Source organism: Aedes albopictus, chromosome 1 (genome assembly GCF_035046485.1).
Source record: "Aedes albopictus strain Foshan chromosome 1, AalbF5, whole genome shotgun sequence".
NCBI lineage: Eukaryota > Metazoa > Arthropoda > Insecta > Diptera > Culicidae > Aedes > Aedes albopictus.
This window is the reverse complement of record NC_085136.1, coordinates 302,056,385-302,080,481: the sequence shown is the minus strand read 5'-3', so window position 1 is coordinate 302,080,481 and position 24,097 is coordinate 302,056,385. Positions and strand designations below refer to the sequence as shown.

At 41.9% G+C, this 24,097-nt stretch overlaps 1 protein-coding gene across 2 annotated transcripts in view; it reads right to left on the bottom strand.

The window, feature by feature from the left end:
* The window catches only part of LOC115267361 (GATA-binding factor C), an 88,110-nt gene that overhangs the window by 12,591 nt on the left and 51,422 nt on the right, over positions 1 to 24,097 (bottom strand). For both annotated transcript variants that reach the window (XM_029874331.2, XM_029874332.2), the window contains exons 3-6: positions 22,085 to 22,236; positions 19,163 to 19,297; positions 571 to 742; positions 298 to 488 (exon numbers count right to left, since the gene is read on the bottom strand). In XM_029874331.2, coding sequence (XP_029730191.2) covers positions 298 to 488; positions 571 to 742; positions 19,163 to 19,297; positions 22,085 to 22,236 — 650 coding nt within the window. The remainder of the gene's footprint in view (positions 1 to 297; positions 489 to 570; positions 743 to 19,162; positions 19,298 to 22,084; positions 22,237 to 24,097) is intronic.

Here is a 24,097-nt window from a genome sequence, read left to right as displayed (position 1 = left end):
ATTTGGATTGGATTTGGATTGGATTTGGATTGGATTTGGATTGGATTTGGATTGGATTGGATTTGGATTGGATTTGGATTGGATTTGAATTGGATTTGGATTGAATTAGGATTAGAATTGGAATGGGATTGGAATGGGATTGGAATTGTATTTGATTTAGGTTGAATTTGGATTGGATCTTGACCGAGATTGGTGTTGCTGGCCTTTGTAAAATTTTGTATTTTCAACGTTTCGGCTACCTCTCTGCACTTCTTCAGGGTACAAAAGATCAATTTAAAAGATTTTCAAGAAACTCACCATCGAATTCAGCCCCAGGTGGTACGCGGACTGTGGATGCGCCACGGCTCCCGTTCCCAGTGGGGCCGCACTGCTGAATCCGTTCTGTAGACTACTGGACGATCCGAGAGATCCCAGCCCCGTGGTGTACCATCCGCTGTGCATGTGCGAATGGGCGGGATGGAGGCCTCCGGATAGGTGGGCGTGTTGTCCTGTTTGAGATTGCGCGAGAAAAATAATTCAATAAGAAATATTTCTAGGAGGTCCAACAGATGTGGCAGAATGGAAACTTACCCATCGACGTTGGGAACGCCCCCGGGAAGGACTTGTTGTGGTCCAGAGGGTTCATGAGATCACCGAAGGAGAAGCTGTAGCCGGGCGTCGATTTCCGCTTCTTCGATTTGGCCGTCAATTTGCGATTCCTCGTCTGGATGCCCTCCTTTTTCATCGTTAGGGGTCGATCCACCTGGAAGCAGAGAGAGAGAACAAATGCAGGATCGGTCATGAGTAGTTCGATGAACAGTTCACAACTTTATCTCTTATTGTGAGGAAAGTATGTCTTATCATAGATAAAAAAATGCACAATCTAATGAAATGCTTCAGAACTATTTCAAATGGGTAACAAATATATTTTGATATTTTAGACATATGTTTGTTGAAATTGTTACAGCTGAATAACAATTTGGGGCAACTATTTGTCAAATGGTTATTATACAGTTGATGATCAAACTGAGTGTTTTCTTAAATAACATTTGTTTGCTACGATGATCAATCTACAGTTTTATCCTACAGTGTATTTTAAATGACTATGCATAAAATTATGAATAACCATCTGTCTTATAGTTATTGTAAAGTTTTAAGCATTTTAGGAAAAATAGACCAGGTGGTTCCGGCATTTTGAATGCAATGCGCTTTCTTGAGTCCACTAGAAAATTAAACAAGTTCAGATTTTTGCCTGAATTTCATTCGGCTCAGCTAAACCTCAAAACCACAATCTCTATCGTCCGAAACGATCCATCCACCTTATCAGATGGAAAACTCTTCTTGCGAAATCGCATTTATTTTCAGTTTCATAATTAGTGCCAAAAGATGCACCCGGGAAAGATTGCGGAACTTCAGTCCGCGTGCGTCGCCTTAGTAGTTAGATGCGGTTGAAATATTTCGAAATTAATCTTGGACCGCAAATCAGATCCCGTTCCGACTTTGGTAGCCCATCATCATCATCGCGTCGCCGTATGGATATCGTATGGGTAGTCATTCGGTCCGACATGGACCTGGCTCTGATGGAAGTGTGCTTGATGCGTGTGTGTGGTGCGCGATGACAGACGACGAGATTAATTGGCGTTTGGTACGGTGCATTTAGCTTCATTAGGGAAGAATTGGGACCACACCGCATCGCCGCCAGTTAGTCATTCCGTAATTTGAGTGTTTTTCAAGAGAGATAGTTTTATTTTAATTGCGCAATTTTGACGCAATTATTATTTAAAAAAATGCATCTTTTAGTTTAGTTAATGGGATGTTGAACAGAAAGAAAAATATATAAAATTTCTACACATGAAGTTTCGCAATTCTGTTTAGCAGAGCTTAAACCAGATTGCAAATAAGAGCTTTTACAAAAAAGATCCCAGCGATTGCGCTACACTTTTTTTCAGAAATTTTTCGGTAATTTCAACTACAAATTTTTCCCGATTTTTTGAGGAACTATATCATGAATTCCTTTTGAGGGCGAAGATGTCGTAATTGACATAATCATCATCATTGGAAATTTTAAAACAGATTTTTTGCCAACAACTGAAAGTTTCGTATAATAAACTTCTGAGAGTTTCGTATAAATAAACTTCTTAATAAGCAAGTTCTTAAAGAATTCCTGGAAGAAATTCTAGGAGAAATTCCGGAAAAAGTTCCCAAAAGAATCCCGGAAGAAGTTCCAAGAGAAATCCCAGAAAGTGTTTCCAAAGAGACCCCGGAAGAAGTTTCTGAAGAAAAAAAATCCAGAAGCAATTCCTAACAGAAGCTCAGAAGAAGTTCCCGGAGGAGTCCCTGAAGGAGCTCCGAAGGAATCTGAGAAGGAGTTTCCCAAAGAACTCTGGAAGTAGTTCCTGGAAAAATCCCGGAAGGAGTGCCTGGTGGAATTAAAGTAGAAATCCCGGAAGGAGTTCTTCGAGCAATCCCAGAAGTAGCTCCTTAAAGAAGTTCCTGTGGGGATCCCGGAGAAGCTTTCGGAGCAATACTAAAAGAAGTTCTTGTCAGGGATCCTGTATTCATGGATTCATGGAATCCATGGATTCATGGAAGGATCTCAGGAAAAAATCCCAAAAGGAACGCCGGGAAGAATTTTGTGTGGAATTCCTGGAGGGAATCCGTGACGGAATGTTGGAAAGAGTTTTTGAAGGAGTCTTTGGAAGGAATTACTAAATCAAGCTCCGAAAGTACTCCTAGAGGAATCCTGGGTGAAATTGCTAGAATTTCCAGGAATACATTCTGCAGGAAGTCCAAAAAAGGAATCCGGAGACATTTCAAAAGAATCTTGGATAGAATTTAAGGAGGATTCCCGAAACTCCTTGAGAAGTTCCGGAAGAAATTTCTTGAATTCCCAGAAAGAATATCTAAACCCTGGAAGGAGTTCCTGAAGGAATCTCAGCTTGAACCTTTAGGAAATCTCAGAAAGGATCCCAGAGGCAACTTTTAACGGAATCCCAAAAAGAATCTCCGATGGATCTCCCTGGAGAATCGCAGTAGGAAATCCTAGAAGGAGCCTAGAATAAATTTGTGGAGAAACCACGGAAGAAATCCCTGAAAGAATCTCAGGAAAATTGCTGGGGTAATCCTAGAAGAAATTTCGGGACGTTTCTCGAAATAAATTTCTGGAATAATTTTGGAAGGCATTCCTTAAGAAATCCCTGAAGTAATGTCAGAAGGCATTCCTTGAGAAATCCCTGAAAGAGTCTCTGGAAGAATCCCGCAAGTATTTCCTCAGGGAGCTGGAATTCTGGAAGGAATCCCGGGCGTAACATCTTAAGAAACCTCAGAAGTAACTCCTGGAAAACCTCAGAGCGAACTTCTGAAGGAATCCTTAATGAACCCCCAGAAGAATCTCTTCAAGAACTCCCTGGGAATCCCAAAAATAAAAGAAACTTCTGGAAAAGTCTTGGAAAAAATTTGCGGAGGAACCGCGAAGGATCTCTTGAAGAAACCCCGGATGGAATTCCTTCTTCGATTTCTCCAGCAACTTCTTAGAATTATTCAGGAGGTTCTTTATGAGATCCTTCGAGAGGTTTATCTAGGATTCCTTTAGAAGTTCCCTCGAGAATTCTTCCACGAGCTTCTCCTGGGGTGCCTTAAGTGGTTTCCTGTGGAATACCTCCAGGAGTTATTTCCAGGTTTGCACTGGGAACTCCTTCTTCTCCCGGGTCTTCTTCATGAGTTAATTCAGGGATTTCTCATGGAATTCCGGGATTCTTTTAGGAATTTGTTCCGGGATTTCCCCAGAAATTCTTGGGATTCTTTCTGGGATTCCTCAAGGATGTACTTTTGGGATTCTTACAGGAGTTTCTTTTGAGATTCCTTAAAAGGTTTCATCTAGGATTCCTCATGGAACTCTTTTAGGGGCTGTCCATAAACCACGTGGTCATTTTTTTGGGACTTATCAACCACCCCCCCCCTCCCCCCGCGTGGTCATGAGTCCATACAAATTTTTTTTATTCGTTCATACAAAACGGTCATTGGCCGAACAGCCCCCCCCCTCCTCATGACCACGTGGTTTATGGACAGCCCCTTAGGGATTTTTTCAGAGATCTCTTCCGGAATTTCTTCAAGAATGTCTTCTGAAATTTTTCCGGAGGTTTCAGGGTCCATCAAGAAATTCCTTCCATGAATTTGTTTCGAGATTCCATCATTATTTTTTCTCTTCAGGAATTCGTTCCTGCTTCAGGAATTCGTTCCTCTAAGAATTTGTTCCGAGATTCGCCCAGGAGTCCTGGCTGGGTTGTCCTCCATAAAAGCCCCCCTCCCCCCCCCGTGAAGAAACTTCTGGTGGTCCTAGAAAGCATTTTGGAAGAAATCTTAGAAAGAGCAATCCAAAAGAAGGCAGAAAAACTCCTTGAGAAGTTTCAACAGGAATTTCAAGAGAAATGTCAGAAGGAACTCATTTCGGAATCTCTAATGGTTCAATAAAAAAAATCCTGGGGAGATACAAAAAGGACTACCGTAGGAATCCTAGAGAGAACTTCGAGTGAAATCCAAGAAGGTACCCCTGGAAGAAATCTTAAATCACAATCTGGAGAAATCACAGAAAGAGCTCCTGGAGAAAATTCAGAAGATAGAGTCCTCAAATGAAAGAATCTCGGAAGGAACTCTTTGTAGAACCCGTGATGGGATTCCTTGAGGAAACTCAGAGGAACTCCTAATGGTATCCCTGAAGAAACTTCTAGGGGATTTTCAGAAGGAACTCCTGGAGGAACCTCGGAAAAAAATCCTGCAGAAATCTCAGAAATAATTACTAGACAATTCCTGGAGTCATCCCGAAAGTAGTTCTAAGAGTGCTCTTAGAAGGAATCTGTGAAGGAATGTCATAAGTAGTTCCTGGGGAATTTTCAGAAAAAAACTCTATGGAATAGAAAGAATTATATTGACCGAGAATCCTCCAGGAATTTCAGAAGTGTTTTATCTAGATTTTCAATATTCATCCAGGAGTTCCTCTAGGTCCCTCAGGGATCTTCTTCTGAGATTTTCCTCTGGTTTGTTCAGGATTCCTTCAGAAGTTTTTTTCCTGTGATTTTATGCAGTTAAAGAAAACTCCTAAGACTTCTAAAGGGATTCCGTCTGGGATTCCCCCAATGTTTAGTTTGCAATTCTTCTGGAATTCTTTACGTGATTCCGTCTACGATTTGCTTAGGAATATGTTTCAGAAGGCCGTGAGGCACTCTGCAAATTCTTCAGGAATTATTTTCGCGATTTCTTTATAAGTTCTTTCAGAGATTCCTCTCCAGGGATTTCCTAAGAAATTCCTTCTGGGATCCTAAAGGAAACATCTGGAGGAATCCCAGCAAGAGCTCCTGGAAAAATGTCAGAAGATGTACTTCTAAAATGGAGGAATCCTGAAAGGAACTCCTTGAATAATATTGACAGTAGTTCCACAAGGAATCCCAGAAAGAAGCTCCTCCCGGAGTTCTTTACAAGAATCCTCCATATTTTTTTTTTCTAAAATTTGTATTCCTAAATGAGATTCTTCTGACATTCCTGTAGAAGTTGGAACTTCATTCTTCTTCTTCTGGAATCTCATTTTTTCCTGGGTTTCGCCAGGTATTCTCCGAAAGTTCCTTTACGAAGGAAGGAGGGTTGCATTCCTGGAGGAATCCCAGGAATGGATGAATCTCAGAAGGAATTCCTGGAGAATTCTGGTAGAAAAGGAAGAATCCCAGAGGGAACTTCTAAAAGAATTCTAAAGAAGCAGCTCGGAACCCTACAAGCAAATCATAAATTAGCACACTTCTCGGTGTACGCTTACCCACATTTTGAATTGAATCACACTACATACAATCACCTTTATTCTGTAGAATTTCTCCAATGCGTAGTTACGATTCGACATTTTATCGGGATACCACAATAATTCCCATAAGTCTACTGAAAGTTTGCCCAAACCACGAAACATCTTCGAATCTCATAAATCAGGTATACCCAGAAACCCGCTCAACAAGTATGAATTGGCACATTGATTACTTTTGCTTGAACCCTATAGGGTTCATATGTATGTATACATTTCATTTTCTATCACATTATCCGAGGGAGTCTACAAACATGTTCTAAGTCCGAACAGTAAACAACAAGGCCACGAAGCGCTAAATACTTGGAATATTTTACCTTAGCAACCGTGATATGCAGTACCCTATTGATTATTGCACGAACTTATGCTGGCCTGCGTACTCTCAGACGAAATTTGACGTTATAGCGGTGTTCGCACCGGGGCCCCGAGCCCTCACATTTTACCGTTTTTGCTTCCTAAACAATACTTTTTGCTTCCTAAATATTACATTAGTTGCACTCATGTCGTTTTCGGTTTTAAACCTGGGTCAGAGCTTACGGGATGCTAACATAAGGCTGAATTTCAAAAGGCTGAATGCACAAAAGGCTGAACACGAAAGGCTGAAATTGTAAAAATGCAGGAAATGAGTTATAGTTCTTCTTCTTTTTTTTCTGGCGTAACGTCCCAATTGAGACAAAGCCTGCTTTCAGCTTCTATACGCATTTCAACAGTTATTAATTGAGAGCCTTCTCTGCCAATTGCATATGTATATCGTGTGACAGGCAGGAAGATACTTTATGCCCGCGGATGTCAAGGAATTTTCCATTACAAAAAGTTTCTGGCCCGAGGGAGAATCGCACCCGTCACCCTCAGAATGACTACCCGTTCACTAACCAGATCGGCTACATATATGAGTCCTAGTCATAGAATGTGCTTAGTGAAGAGGCTAATGATGCATACCAACTTACACAAAAATGACTGATGGTATTTCAATAGGAGATTTTTCCTTCTTTGAGCATGAGCTATTCTTTCGAGTCATGCTGTTTGGAGATTGGCTGCCATTACAGCTGCCAACAATGTGATCAGAGATTTTTCCTTCTTTTAAATATATGCTATTCTAAATACTGTCATAGTTATGTAGGCGATCAATAATGCATACTTTAGCGCGGAAAAAACAGTCCTAACGCTTTTCGATTTCGAACATAATAACGGCAGCATGTTCGTCCAATGAACCATCAACCAATAAGCGGTAGTGTGCGTCAAATGTCAAACTCAAGCAAAACCAATGCAAGCGTCAGGGCTGAGTGGTCGGCCAACTAGCAAATTTTCATAAAGATCATTATATCAGTGTACGATATGAATAATTAGAGTGTTTTGTCTGTGATGTTAGTGTTGCCTTTAGGCTCGCCGTTTGAAAACTTGTCGAATCATTATTTCAGCTTTATGTTATTTCAGCCTTTTGACATTTTCAGCCTTTTGTGATTCAGCCTTTTGTGATTCAGCCTCTTGTTATTTCAGGCTTTCGTGTTTCAGCCTTTTGTACGTAACCCGAGCTTACATTAACTCACAATAAACGAACGAAAACGGATCCGGGTCCGACCCAAATCGAGTCAACATGTAAACAGTGTGCATATCAATCGAACTGTCAGTTGCACATTTTCGTCAAATTCTTCCATTCAGCGATTAAACGTACGTAGAAATATTGTCGACCCGCCACCAAACCTGACGTCGCACAAGCAAGTCGTGACGCGACCCAACTCCCGACGTTTTTGAATCATGCCAAATGTAGTGCGCATCCTTCCCGTTGTTATCAGCAACACAGCGCGCACTAGATGCGAAACAGTTGCGACACTTGTGGACCAGGAAAATGGCATTTTTTGATTGAATGTCTGTCTTGATTCTAACAGGATAGACAATTATAGTTGGCAATCAATGCAGAACACTCCCAAGGGAGACCTTTATCTCTAATTTGCTTGAATGGGTGAAAATTTTGAATTTTTGGTTTTGTTTTGATGGATTGTTTACATCCATTTTGACAGATGGACCCCTTTTGAGTTAGATCGGAAAAAAATTGGCAGAGCGAACCTCGCTATGTTTGGGTCGGATCCGGATCTGACTAGATCGAATAAACGAACGTTTTGACAGCAGTTAGGGCGGATCCAGAGCAAAACTAGGTTCGCTCCATAAAAAAAACGAAAACGACATTAGAAAAGTGTGGTTGTTGGGACTTTCACGAGTCATAAATCTAGTAGGGCGTTCTCAAACTTGGAAAGGGCACGAATTTCTAAGACTAAAAGTTTAGACGTGAACTCCCTGTTTAACGGTAGCTGGACAAGCTGCGGAGAAAGTTTCCAATATTTTAGGCGGCACCAAAATCGACCTAGGCGTAAGGATCGAGAAGACGAGGGCTGTTTTTGCGAGTTTAAGAAATGTATTGTTTTCCCATAATATTAGTCGACACATCAAAGTCCGAATTTTCTACCCACACCTAAAATTTGTGTTGCTGTACGCCAGTGAAACCTGGTGCGTATCACTGGAGAACACTCAATGGCTGCAGGTGTTCATCAACAAATGTCTGGGGCATGTTTGCATGGTGATTTCACAATTGGATCTCATATGCGGAGCTTCTTCATAATAAAAGCCGTCCACAGAACTTTGGCCTGGTCTCAGGTCAAGTCGATAGAGGGCAATCTTCCAGAATGGAGAACAACGCAGACTTGACTTTGCACTTCCTACCGCTGGCATTGGCTTCTATGGAAGACTGGAGCTATATAATTAGATCAAGGCCTAGATTTAAGAAAGAAGCTTTACTTTTTTTTTGTATTTTAAAAAGAAGCTTTACCTCGCAATTACCTCTACGCTTTTTTCAGATGTTTATCTTGATCTGATAAGGTCAAACCTTATTAATACAAATGATCGTAATCGTGTGGCGTGATGACAAGCGTTTCCAATATCGTTATGCCCCGTGGGACACACTGCACTGTTAGCAATTTCCGAGGAAAGTCAACCCGGTTCACGCCACTCCGTCGTCAAGGCCGCAAATCCAAAACGCATCCTAACTGCATTAAGTTCCCATTCGTAAATATGTACCGCTTCGCAGAATGATCCACCGTCACCGCGCGCGGTCCGGTACACCATTTTGAATTATTCAAAAGCCACCTTTTATTTGACGACCATTATAATTAAAACACCCGATAAGTCATTTTTGTGCTTCACCTGCATTTTCTGAGCTACCAGGCAGCACAGAGGCAGTCACTACCAACTGTGTGGGAGCGAGAAAAAGAGCCCGTGGAAAACGGACCACGGAGTTTTCGTTCGTTCCTTCCAGTTCCGCATTGTGTTATTGTTGCCATTATTGTTATTAGGTTACAACAATCGCCTCCAACCGACGCCGATGATGATGAGTAGCAGGCAGTCAGTCAGTGGTAGTGCCGCGCGTATTACCGGCGTGACAGCGGGTAGGCAGCTTTCGCTGTCCATCGCATCCATCGCCCGGTCGGCCCGGCCATGCCTCCCACTTTGATTCGATTTTGATGAAGTTTTAATTTTTTTAATGCTTCATACCACACGTTTCCTCTGCCTACCTATACCGAGTCGGAATCATTGCGAACGATGGACGAAGCGGACGACGACGACGACGACCGAGCGACCGAATCGAGCAAATAGCAGTTTTGCATAAATTTGAATAATATTTTTTTCCATTAGATGTGCTTAATGAATGGAAAACACCACATTTTCCCTTTTGCATTTTTAGTCGAATACGTTGCTGGTTTTTGTTCGTTCTGTCTCTCGGTGCGTTTAGTTGGTCCCCCGAGTGCGCTTGTGTCCCTGATGGTTTTGGTTGGTGATCTCTTTCTCTCGCTTTCTGCGTACGAATGTGTGGTACGTGTGGCATTACCATTTATTACCTTTGTATTGCTTTCTTTTGGGGGGCTAACTGACATTTTCCTGTCCACCAATTTTAGTAACATTTTTTACATGGTCTGTTTTACATTGATACGTTACTTTTTCCACAATCCAGAATAGTGTCGTGCTTTTTTTGCTGTTTTATATAATTTACATTTCTACTAACTTACTTACTAACTTACATACTAACTCGCTTACTTACTTGCTTACTAACTTACTTACTATCTTACTTACTAGTTTACTTACTTACTAACTCACTAACTTACTTACTAACCTACTTACTAACTTACATACTATCTTACTTACTATGCCACAAAAGTTCAGCCTATTGGACGCAGTGGCTTAATTTCCCCAACAGGGGAGGAAAAAAAATCTTACTTACTAAGTTACTTACTAGTTTACTTACTAACTTACTCACTAACTTACATACTTACTTACTAACTAGCTTACTTACTAACTTATTTACTAACTTACTTACTAACTTACATACTAACTTACATACTAACTTACTTACTAACTTATTTACTAACTTACTTACTAACTTACTAGTTTACTTCCTAACTTACTCACAAACTTATTTACTAACTTACTTACTAATTAACTTCTCACTTACTTACTTACTTGCTTCCTCTCCTCTTCTTGGCGTAACGTCCTCACTGGGACAAAGCCTGCTTCTCAGCTTAGTGTTCTATGAGCACTTCCACAGTTTTTAACTGAGAGCTTCCTCTGCCAATGACCATTTTGCATGTGTATATCGTGTGGCAGGCACGAAGATACTCTATGCCCAAGGAAGTCAAGGAAATTTCCTTTACGAAAAGATCCTGGACCGACCGGGAATCGAACCCGTCACCCTCAGCATGGTCATGCTGAATACCCGTGCGTTTACCGCCTCGGCTATATGGGCCCTTGCTTATTAACTTATTTACTAACTTACTTACTAATTTTCTTACTAACTTACTTTTTATCCTTTTTTCTCTTACGTACTCTTGGTTTTTATTTTAAATGGTCCTTATGCTTTTACTCATTCATGATCTATAAGAGAAGAACCATCACATTTTAGTTAGCTTCATCATTTTTTCGAGAACTAATGCTGTCACTGCATACCGAAGACTCGGTAATGACAACGACAACGACGACAACGGAGGTGCATGGGATGTGCTGTGTGTGTTCATACCGAGAGAGCAATTAAAATTTTGCTTAGCCCAGTGGGTTTTCGATGCGATGGCGTCGGTGCGGTGGTGGACGTCGTAAAATTGGGTTTATAGTTTTGCGCGCAGATGATGGAATTACAACAACCGCCCGCCCCAAATCTAGCTACTGCACCAGTGCCAGTGACTGGCATGTCGTCTGTCATCGTCGTTCGCCATCCGTCCGTTCGGGACACGGTGGTGGTCGCCCGATTGGCTCGGGCGCTCGGGTTCGCCAGGCCCTGCTCGGGCCGTCACCCGGGTGCACATAAAACACAGTTAGCAGTTAATTTTCATTTTCGTTTTTCCTACGAAAAACAGTAAAAATCACGTTCACGTCATCGCTGCGCTTTAGCTGTGGGGGTCTTGCACACCGTGCGCTAGCTACCTTCACTATCTGTGGTCGTTGTCGCTCCCCCGTTGAGGGCGAGGTTCAGTTGGGCATATTGTTGATCTTATCGGGGAATGGTGGAGCAGAAATGGCTTCGCATGGACGCTGTCGCAGGTTTCTGGGAATTGTTGAAAAAGCCTCGGTAGATTTGAAATTTAAGCCTTACTCAATTTCCTACTTGTAAATTGTTGAGAATTTTAGCATCTGTGTTGAAGGGTAGAAAATTATCATTGGTTGAGCCAACAAGGTCGATTTTCGAAACAAAGCTCTTCCAGTACCTTTTAGCGTCCGAAAAAGTGGTGCAAAATTTGGGTACAATTCCCAGTCAGCAGAAAATATCAAAAGAAGATCAAATTATGCCATTAAAACTGAAACCCGATGAAACACATTGAAACGATTTAAGACTATACTGAAACTCAGTATTGAGTACCGCTGAAGCTCGTCTAAAACCCATTCATACCTCTTATCCCTCTGAAACCTTCTGAAACGCTCAGAAACGCCATAAAACATCTTAAACAACCTTTAAACGTCTCTGAAATCCCTCTGAAGCTCATATGAGAGCCAGTAAACCCCCTGGAACGCTTTGAAACACCCAGAAACGTCCCTGAAACCTGCTGAACACTTAAGAAGTACAGGAGCCCCCTTAAATCCATTTGAAACTCCCTGTAACTTTCTGAAACGCTTTGGAATGGCGTAGATTTCCTCTGAAATCTTCCTTAAACTCATCTGAAGCTCTATGAAGCCTCTGTGCAGTCTGAAAGCTTCTGAAAGCTTGAACCGTCTCTAAAAACTCCCTGAATCCCACACCAAGCACATCTGAGAACCGGTAAAGCTCCCTCAAGCCCTTACAAAGCCCCCTGAAATTCTTATGAACCCCATGAAACTTACGGAAACGCCCTGAAACGTCGTGGAAGACCTTCTGAAACTTCTAAAAATCCCTAAGACATTTCTATAGCCTGAAATCTTCCCCAATCCCCACTGAAACTCTCCTGAAGCGTTCTGAAACGATCTGAATCATCATGAAACGCTGTGAAGCTCCTCTTATCTCCCTAAAGCTCATCTTGAGCCAATGAAGCTCCTTAAAGTTTCTATTGAACCCCATGAACTGTTTTGAAACGCCCTGAACACTTAAAGGACCTGAGAAGCACCTAAAATCACTGAAACGCGTTGAACTGCAGTGAAATGTTTCTGAAACCCCCTTGAAACTAACCTGAAAGCCTGTTGAATCTATTTTTAGCTCAAGAATCTTTCTGAAACACCATCTGAAACGCCCTGAAACGTGATGAAACACTTTGGAATGCCTTGAAAAGCCTCTGCAATTCCCTCAGAACCCCTATGAAGCATACGTGAGGCTGAGACCCAGTGAAATTACGTAAAGCCCCTAGAAAAGCTCCTGACATGTTCTGAAGCGCCCCGAAACGCCTTGAAACCCTTCTGAGCCCCCTTGAAGCTCACTTAAGAGCCTCTCTGAGACCATCTAAAATGTTCAGCATGCCCAGAAATTGTAAAATCCGTGCCGAGAGCGACTTTAGATGTCAACCGCTATTTCCAAAAGTGCTTGAATTTAAATTGTTTTAAACAGGCTAAATAAAAAAATGTATAAAAAGAAGTTGTGAAAGAAAGGTTAAATATGGTTTTTATTAATTTAAAATGTTCATAAAAACCCTTGATTTTTTCCAGATTTTGCAGTAATTTCAAATTCATCACAATTTGTACTGAAATTCAAATTCGGCTTATAATAACTTTTCTGACGCTTATTGAGCGTTTTTGAAAAGCAATTTAAGAAAAATAAATCAAGAAAAAAAAGGAAAAAAGGATTTAGTTCAAAATTCTGACAAAGGTTTTGATAATTCAGTAACAAATGTGAAGAAATTCTTGAAAAAAATAAGACAAGATTTCAGCTGCCTAAGTATTTTAGACGCATCCATGTTTTTCTCAAGAATTCTCTCCCTACTCTGCTGGAAAATCGATAGGATTATTTTTTTTACAGCACTATCAGCATAAAATGGTTATGAAATTGTTATGAGTATTGGGCTAAATTTACGTACGTAATTCCACTAAACATTTCTCCAGAATTTCCACTCAACACTCTTGCCAAACTTGCACAAGGACAAGCTTTATGCTCAACCATTTATTCACAAATGTTGCCATGATTTTCTCCAGTACATTGTAAAAGCTCTGTCATTACTCTGGAAGTTTACACCGAAAGTTTAATTTTTTGACAAATTGCAGTCTGTGGCAAGTACCGGTAATCGTATCTCACTCCCAATAAACTCACGGTATGTGAGTTTTTCCTTCAGAAGGGAAGTAAAACTGTGGGTTCCGAAATGAATAAGCCTCGGGTTTAAAGTTTCGTTTATAAAAATAAGATAAAATAAATAAAAAAAAACAGTCAAACATTGACCTCGGTGTTCAAGCAGAAATGACTACAACAGTGCTCAGTAGGGTATCAGTCAGTCAATCACCATGAAGTTCGTAACAATGATTCCCAAAAATTTTACCAGAAGATTTTAAATAATTCTTGAATTCGTATTTCACTGATTAATCATTTATAAACTTCACAAACTCTTACCGGACATTCGTGAAATCCCTTGCAAATGCCTCCAAAGTTTTCTCTACAACTCTTAGAAAAGCCGGGGCTCGTGGCGCAATTGGTCACACGTTTGCTTCATAAGCAGATGGTTATGGGTTCGATTCCAGCCCCGGAACTTTCTTCAGTTGCTTTTTCCACCTGAGAGCAGCTGACACTGACCCTCTGAGCCTATGGCTCAAATGGACCCGGATACTTGGACCCCCAATCGGACTGGAAAAAGGAACAACCAACAGCTACACATCAGCTTCCTCATGCTCATCATCCTCCCATGATAGGGTAGAAAGTGAAAGCAGCGCAACAGCAACCAGAATTAGAATAGAATAAACTTAGGCGCTGTACAAATTTGTAAGGAGAGCTCCCAATTGGAATCGCTCACGTAGCGCCCTAGTGGACAAAAGAAAAAAAAACTTAGAAACTCCATGGATTCTTCAAGAATAATTCAAGCACCAATTTGTAAATAAAAGAAAATCGGGTTAAGTACGGTTCCTTTGAATTCCACTAAGAAATTTGCATCCTTTGACAGATACGTATTTCGACCTCAACTGTAAGGTCGTCTTCAGTGTCTTGTACTTGAGTCGAGTCAAGTACAAGACACTGAAGACGACCTTACAGTTGAGGTCGAAATACGTATCTGTCAAAGGATGCAAATTTCTTAGTGGAATTCAAAGGAACCGTACTTAACCCGATTTTCTTTTATTTACAGATATTCCCCTAACAAGCCCAGGTTAATCATCATCACCAATTTGTGCTGGAAATGTTCTGAAAATGTTATCTTTCGCTGCTGGATTTTATGCTGAAAATCTTTTACGATGTGCACCAACAATTATCTAACAGCGTATACTGATGTTTAATAAATGATAAAGTAATAAATGATAAAAAATTTTCAGAAATCTGCGTGAAAACTACTCCAAATAGTGCACCTAAAATAGAGTCAAAGATTTTTGTTATTTGTTTATTTTTATTTCCACAGGAACTCTCTCAAGCAATTGCCTCGTGAATGCGTAGTCTAATATGGCATACTCTCCAATAAAAGATCTCAAAGGCTATTTTCTGAGATACTAAAGGACATATTCAGCCCAACGCACACATGTGGAATTTGATAGTTTACAATTCAAGAATAGAGCAAATCTTATCAAATTTAAATGCTTTTCAAAAATTATACAGAATTTCTTTTTTTTATCTGTATTAACGTGATTTTAGCCCTTGGCTAGTTTATCTCGGGACCCACGTTTATCTTCCCTTCCGAAGAAGAACTCACATGTTTGTGAGTTTGTCGGGAGTGGGATTCGATCCCAGGTCCTCGGCGTGATAGTCAAGTGTTCTAACCATCACACCAGGTCCGCTCCACAATTATACAGAAATATTCTCAAATTATAAAAATAATTTTTATGGAAAATGCGCAAGATTTATCACCTATGAAATTCCAATAAATAGTTAAATTCTTCTATTTTTTTTTGCTAAACTTCTTTGAAAATAGAACAAAAATCAGTTAGGTATATTTTTAAATTCTTCCCAGAGTCCTTTTGGGAGAATTGTGAGAACTTGCTTGACATGATATCTAAACTTTCTAAACAGGAGTCAGTAGATCACTCCGTAATTGCACAGACTATATAACAGTTAAATTGCTAACACAGTTTTGAAACTGGACTTGGAGGATGACTATTCTCTGTGCTTGTGGTGTAACTATGTTGAGATTTCGATGAAAATCTAATGGAAGAATTGATGATTCTTGCTTGAATTGCCGCCGGGATTTCTTTTAGAAATTTTTTCTCAGTTACCCTACAAGTTTGTCGGAGTTTATTTTTATGGTATTTTTCAGTACACTTATTTCTACAGAGTTTTTTCTTACGAGTCCCATACACAGTTTTTTTCCGAGATTTTTTCGGTGTTCTTTCGGGATTTCTGAAAGTCATTGGTGAGATTTCTACAAGAGTTTCACCAAGAATTTCTGCTAGCGCTTTTCACGGAGTCTCTGTTAGAGTGAGTACCACCCGGGATTTCTTCCAGAGGTTTTCCCGATATGTTCCCAATGTTTCTCGATGGATTTCTCCTGGGAATCCTTCCAAAACTTATCCAAAATTTGATCAGGATTTTTTTTGGGGATGGCTCTCCGACAGTTTCTCTCGGGACTTTTGCAAGGTTCTTGCAGAAGTTCTTCCAGGGATTTCTTCCAGAGACTTTTCCTACATTTCTCTTGTTTTTGTCGCTAGATTTTGCCTGTACTTCCTCCCGGGATATCTTTTAGAGATTTTCAGAGTTTCTCGTTGATCTTTCTTTATCTCCCCTCCCTTGATAACTCCCAGAACTTTTTTATAAGGTGTCCCAATTTTTCTCAGGGTTTCTTTCTACACCTCTCTTGAGATTTCTTTGTGGATTATCTCAAAAGATTTCTCCAGGATTACTTTCAATGTTTCTTCAGGATTTTTTTTACAAGGAATGTTGTAAGTTACCCCAGCAGGCATTCCGAGAAAAACTCCCAAAAAATACCCTGCAAGAACTCCGGGAGCACCTTTTAAAGAAATCCTAAAAAGAACATCCAGAAAGTCTGGACAAATCTCTGAAAGAAATCACAGGAAGAATTCTTTGAGAAGTGTCAGCAATAGCTCCTGCAGAGATTGGAAAAGGCACCCTGGAAGAAAATCTTCGAGAAAGCCAAGGTAAATTCAGCAAAAAAAAGAAAACAGCGAGAGGCGTCTCAGGACCAACACCGGAAGGAATCCATTGAAAGAAGTCCGGAGAAAAAACTCCGAGAGACCCTAGAAGAAATGCCGTAAAAAATCTCTCGAAGAAATACTGGAAGGGAATTCCTATAAGAAATGTAGGATACCCATGAAAAGGATAAAAAGCTCAGAATTTAGGCACCCTGAAAAATTCTCAAGTAAAAATCCCAAAGAGAATAGTTCGAATCTTGGGAAAATGCCGGTGAATCTTCGAGGGAAGTTTAAAAACGAATACCAAGAAAAATGGGGCGATTATGCCTAGGGTTTTGAGCTAGGACATACGTGTTAAACTCCTGTGTCCCATCCCAGAAAGAGCAGATCAAATGAAATGACATTAACCTTCTTAGCACAGTCACTCCCATCGTTTTTGTTGCAAAACTTTTATACATTCTATACAGAGCAGCTGACGATATGTCGCTATTCCAAGGTATACTTCAATTGTATTCAATGATGATGCACAGTAGGCTGGTCGCTGTGTGTAATACATTTCCGATGTGTGGTACGCTCACCTTAATATAGAACGAAGCCACACATTGAATTTTCGAAAGGACAAATCTGAGGAATGTTTAATCTTCGAATGAATGTAATCAGTTTTGTACCTTTAAATTCCGCCCTATCGTGCTTATCCTTTGACAGATACGCGTATCTCGACTACCACTTGTAATCTTCCTCAGTGCCAGTTATCTATTTTTAATGCTTCTACGGAACCACAAGCTTCCAGGGAGAACTTTCAGTTTAATGGGAAAATATTCGTTTTAACAGTTCTTACTACAAACATGTTTTTAGTAAAACAATGTAGTTAAATTTGCAGACTCCACTTTTGAGCGTTAAATTTCGTCGAGATATTTCTTGACTATTTCAAGTTTTTCCCTGTTAAATTAAAATATCTAAGGATACACTTTTTTATGATTTTTCAATTGGTAGATACACTGTTTATATAGAATATGAAAAATTGGTTGTTTTTGCTTGTTTTGAAAACCTCCATTTGGCTAATGAGTTGGGACTGTCTAAATAGAATTTTTACCCAAATGGATTCAGTGGATTCCAGCGTGGCCTGGAATTTCGAAAATGGTCATGCGGGGTTTCAGAGGTCTTGCAAGGAAGTTTCAGGAGGAGGAAGGAGGTGTCAGACTCTATCAGAGGCGTTACATGGGGGCTTCAGAAGCGTTTCCAGAGGATTTCGAAGGCATTTCTAAAAGCTTCAGAGGATTTTGGACGCATTTCAGAGGCGCTATGCAGGCGTTATGTAGGCTATTTCGGGTGTTTCTGAGGGTCTCGAGTTCTTTACATGTGGCCCGAGGCGGTCTTACGGGGTTACTCAGGCGTTACGTAGGAGTTTTCAGGGGTTTCAGAGGGTCTCAGGTGCGTTACCTGGGGTCCAAGGGGGTATGAGCGGGATTTCGAGGGCACTTCAGGAAGCTTCAGAGGCGGGATTCAGAGGCGTTATGCAGGCATTTCAGGGGGTATCGGAGGGTCTCAGGAGCGTTACAGGGGGTTTTGTGGAGGGTTAAGGGTGCCTACAGTTTCTGAAAATATATTTATGCATGTTGATTCGATAACTTATACTCAAGTTTAAAGTTTTTAGAAAACCTTAAACAGTCCCACTCCCTCCCCTAATCGCTTTTTCCTGTGAATGACCTAAAATCTCTTTAACCCTACTCGTTATTTCCCGTAAACCAACCTTATCCCTAATATAAAACACTAAATCTGCTCTGAACACAATCAGATTCCATTTAGGTAATGTGACCTAAATAGAGGGAACTAAATAGATTTGACCTAAATGGAGGTTTGGGTGTAGAAGCCTTTGATCATCTTGGGCTACTTGACAAATATTGAGGGTGGAAGTCAGCTTCTTACAGAAAAATAATCAAAAATCGAAGGGTAAGGTTTTTGAAAAATTGAAATTATATAACATCTAACAAAAGTTCGCGATGAATATTACTCTCAGTGTATTTTTTTTCTAAAAGCCCTTCAAATATCCTCAAATATCTTCGGAGACATCAATTCAAAAAAAAAAACAAACCGTTTCGATCTATATTTTTTTGAAGAAGAAAATTAGGCATTGTTTTCTTACGCGTATCTCTAAAGTTAGATAAGGAAAAATGGTTAACTAGTGATATCTCACAAAATGTGTAATAGATTTCTTTTCGAAAATAGGAAATATCTACTGTTTGTCTACCAGATGACCGTTACGAAATTCTATCTCTAGGCGCAAGAATGCGATGCGCCATTCGAAACATCGATTCTGCCAAACAACTGCACCGGACCAGCTGCCAAGTTCACCCACCTGAAGCAATTCCGCGTTGAACAAAATTGCTGATCTGAATCGCATCCCCAAGCTAAGTAGGTACCTAATGAGCGCAAACCGCACAGCTGTAAGTTCTGTTTTACGACAACCGCGGCCTTCCTTGCCCAATGCGCTGATGGCGAAATTTTTCGAGGACGCACCATGACGATCGCGCAAGAACCAGATCCCCGCCGGAATCGTTTCGCCTTGCATTCTTTAGCACTACTGTAACAGTACAGTTGTAACCTACGACGAACATCGACAGACAAAAGCATACTCACATTATGCAACTTGTAGTACAATCCACAGGCATTGCAAACTGGTTCTCCGCTTTGGTTCCTCCTCCACAGCGAAGTGGTTGTCGTTTTGCAGTTGGCGCACGATGTTCCCGCCCGCCGGGCAGCACTCTGCTGGGACTGCGTTATGGGTTGGGAAAATGGGAGAGAAAAGAATCGAAAAAAACAGACAAGTGAGACAATTTTAATTACATTTTGGTCGCGTAGTGGATCGTGGATGTGCGAATTGCGTTCAAGTGTTTTGTAGGTTAGACTTCCCCTCGCGAGACTTTCCAATTCACACCACCGCCCGACCGCAGCGGATCATGAGGGTATGGACACATGTAGGTAACCCCAGCCAAGCCAGACATTCGGGAAAAGCAGCAGCGCAGCATCTCGTGTCAAGTGGCGGTTTTCGGACCGAAAGTCACGTACCTTCCCACTAGACTTCGTCTACTAGAGGAGACTGATTGCGGTGGGAACAGCGTGTTCGATGAAACATTTCTCACACATTGCTGACTGGCTGTTCCAGAGGCAGCCGGAGCAGCTGCCGCTGCTGTCGTCGTTGCGATCTCGTGCTTCATAAATTGAACGCTTTTGGTTTTCGCACAAAAATGTTGAGATCTGTTAACGAGACTTGGTGTTCCGTAGACACGCGCGTTACCAGACATCCAGGAAGGGCAATAAATACAACGATAAGCGCTCCATCAAGATTTGGTAGATCCCACAGAATCCTCCGGAGGGATTCTACAGAACTCCCCATAGAGATTCTATGAATCCCCCGACAGACTCTACGGAATCTCTTTGAAGGATACTACAGATTCACCCACAGGGATTCTTTGGAATTCCCCTGAGGGATTCTTCGAAATCCCCAGAAGGACTCTACGGAATCCCCCAACGAGATTCTAAGGAATCCCCCAGAGGGATTCTACGGAATCACCCAGAGGAATTCTTCGGAATCCCCGAGAGAAATTCTACGGAATCCCCCAGAGAGATTCTACGGAATTCCCCAGAGAGATTATACGAAATCTCCCAGAGAGATTCTACGGAATTCTTCAGAGAGACACTATGGAATTCCCCAGAGGGATTCTACGGAATCCCCCAGAGGGGTTCTTCGGAATCCCCCGAGAGATTCTACGGAATCCCCCAGAGAAATTCTACGGAATCCCCCAGAAGGACTCTATGAAATCCCCCAGCGAGACTCTAAGAAGGGATTCTTTGAAATCCTGCAGAGGGATTCTTCGGAATCCTCTAGAGGGATTCGACGGAATCCTCTAGAGGGATTCGACGGAATCCCCTAGACGAATTCGACGGACACCCTCAGAGGGATTCTACGGAATCCCCCAGAGGGATTCAACGGAATCCCCCAGAGGGATTCAGGGAATTAGTCAGAGGGATTCTACGGAATCCCCCTGAGGGATTCTACGGAATCCCCCTGAGGGATTCTACGGAATCCCCCTGAGGGATTCTACGGAATCCCCCTGAGGGATTCTACGTAATCCCCCTGAGGGATTCTACGTAATCCCCCTGAGGGATTCTACGTAATCCCCCTGAGGGATTCTACGTAATCCCCCTGAGGGATTCTACGGAATCCCCCTGAGGGATTCTACGGAATCCCCCTGAGGGATTCTACGGAATCTCCCAGAGAGATTCTACGGAATTCCTCAGAGAGACTCTATGGAATTCCCCTGAGGGATTCTACGGAATCCCCCTGAGGGATTCTACGGAATCCCCCTGAGGGATTCTACGGAATCCCCCAGAGGGATTCTACGGAATCCCCCAGAGGGATTCTACGGAATCCCCCAGAGGGATTCTACGGAATCCCCCAGAGGGATTCTACGGAATCCCCCAGAGGGATTCTACGGAATCCCCCAGAGGGATTCTACGGAATCCCCCAGAGGGATTCTACGGAATCCCCCAGAGGGATTCTACGGAATCCCCCAGAGGGATTCTACGGAATCCCCCAGAGGGATTCTACGGAATCCCCCAGAGGGATTCTACGGAATCCTCTAGAGGGATTCTACGGAATCCCCCAGAGGAATTCTACGGAATATCCCAGAGGGATTCTACGAAATCCCCCAGAGGGATTCTACGGAATCCCCCAGAGGGATTCTACGGAATCCCCCCGAGGGATTCTACGGAATCCCCCAGAGGGATTCTACGGAATCCAACAGAGGGATTCTACGGAATCCCCCAGAAGGATTTTACGGAATCCCCCAGAGGGATTCTACGGAATCCCCCAGAGGGATTCTACGGAATCTCCCTGAGGGATTCTTCGGAATCCCCCCGAGGAATTCAACGGAATCCACCAGAGGGATTCCACGGAATCCACCAGAGGGGTAGGATTCCGCCCCTTACTGTCTTCACCACTGGATAAGGTACATTGCCCTTCCTTCCACATCGAATCCAGGAGATTACTGCGCTCTCCGCCCCTCTTTCCGAAATGTAAGCTTATTCATTGATCGTCGATCGAAAGGACGTCCGTTGCGGATTGCCCTCCGCTTTGCGAATCCAATAATTCGCAGACACGCTCGCCTCAATTCGCCCATCCCATGGTGGTGGGAAAAAGGGGCAAAACCTTGTTAAATTTGATACTGCTCTCGCCGCAGTTATCAACAAAAGGCAATTCGTTTAAGCGCAAAGTGCACGTACCTATGTTTTTCCAATGCGGATTGGAAGGAGGACGGTACGGAAAATGGTTTGCACACTTTCTCACAACGCAACATCGTCGTGTCAGGAGCGACGGACGGAGAGGCGCGTTCGATTGTGATTCGATTTATTGCTTCAGCAGCGGGCAGCAAGGGTGCGAGGACGTTCAATTTGGGCAAGCCATGAAGGCCAGAAAATTCCCCAGACCAAGTGTCGATCTTTCACGAGTTTACACTCATGTACTTAGACTAGCCAGTAGCTATTGGATTGGATACTTACGGTAACTGGTTTCCGCTTCGGTTTGATCAACGGCCGGTTCTGGCCGTTCATCTTGTAGTAGAGCCCGCAGGCATTGCACAGGTAGTGTCCGGTGGCGTCCCGCCGCCACAGGGGCGTTGAGGTGGCACCGCAGTTGACGCACTCGCGGCCTTCTGCGGAAGCGTGTGGAGAAACAGAATAAAGATGGAAACAGGTCAGTTTAGTCAGTTTAGATGGGAAACAGGTGGCGTTAGAAATTGCACAATTTGGTGATGGGTCAAGGCAAGGGCGACATTAGGTAGGTGTGACGCAGGTGCGACGTGATGGTTACGACCGGTGTTAGCATGATACAACAATTCTGTGTAGACGTTCAGGTGTGCGCTACGGTGGTTTTTGAACTGGAAACTTGAAGGTCGGCAGAGCAGAGTTTAGATCACCGTTTACCGTTTAGATCAATTACATTAATTGAAGGCGGATTTGTCAGATGCATTATATCTTGTTTGATAATACAGTGTACTTTATAAAACTAACATCGCATCAATTAGTCAAAATGCTCTTATTTTAAACCAGTGGTTTTCAACCAATATTTTTTCAATCCCAGGTCCTCGGCGTGATAGTCACGTTCTTCAACCATCACAACAGGTCCGCTCCCATCATGTAGTTCGTGTAGATCGAAGAAAGTAGAAATGTCGGAAGCTGAGGCAGCGTATCTAGCCGTTTATATCTCATATTAAACTCCTCAGTGGATCCTCCAAAAGATTTGTGAAAAACGAATCTTGGTTCAGATGGGGTTTGAACTCACGACTCTATAGCGATAGAGTCCGGCGCTTTAACCAAGTAAGCCAAAGAAAATATTACGATTCTGTGGAAAAGAAAGTCAAACTGGGTTGGAAGTGCCATCTCCGTTTTTCGCAACTTTGTCTTTTTTTTCGGCTTAGATGTCAACATGCAAAACTCAATGTACACAGCACATGAGTAACACTCATACAGTGATCGAAAATTATTTCGTTTTATGACTCATTTTATGACGTTGACCACTCAACAATAGGGCGTCCGATCTTATCGTACAAACAGTTGGGAAAGTTCTGTGGAGTACTGAATTTGTAGTATTTGACAGAATTTTTGCATAGTGATCCAAAGCATTACTCAAACAGTAACAAATTATGCAGGGAAGCATAATATCCACACTGTTTACTTCACGCAGAAACGGCGATATGCAATCTCTTCATATAAAAAATCAGCTCTTTATTTCAAATTTAGTATTCCTCCGAACGCGTATGTGGGAGAATGACATCTAAACCGAAATAGAGGTTAACTTGTGAAAAACAGTTCCGATTAGAATGACGCTTACGATCCAGTTTGAGGGAACTTTTTCGGTGGCTTAGTTGGTTAAAGCGCCGCACTAGCGATACAGAGTCATGGGTTCGAGTCCCAAGAGAATTTTTTTTGGAAATTTTTTTGGCAAACTCATCTCCCAATTTGTAAATCAAACACACAACTGTGCCTTTAAATGTTGAGTTTTCTTGATTATTTCAAACATACCAGTCGACTGGATTTATGAGGCCATTATGAGGTCTATGAATGGATTCTTTGCAGCTTGACCGAAATATCCCTGAAGTTAAGCCCCTAGGAAGTACAACCAAAATTTTTCGAAGAAATTTCATTACAACTCCTATCAAGACGTTTAAAGATGTTGATATATATTGAGGACATTCTTGGCGTTAACTTGAATGAGAACTGATCCCATTCGCATTTCAAAAGTTTTTTCGAGGGAATGCCTTGTTTACTAACTAGCCGAGCTGCAATTTTGCGATATTTTTTTTTCTTTTTTTTTGTTTTAGTAACTCATATCCGGGAAAGTGTTAAGTGTAGCGACTCGAATGATGAAGCGCACCACCCACTCACCATCTCAATCTGATGGGTTCAATGTACAAATGCGATTCCCAACTCTAATGAAGATGACATTCCACCGTGTGATCAACACGATCTTCACAAGTTGATTCATATCGAGCCCTGATGAAGATCTAGCCACAC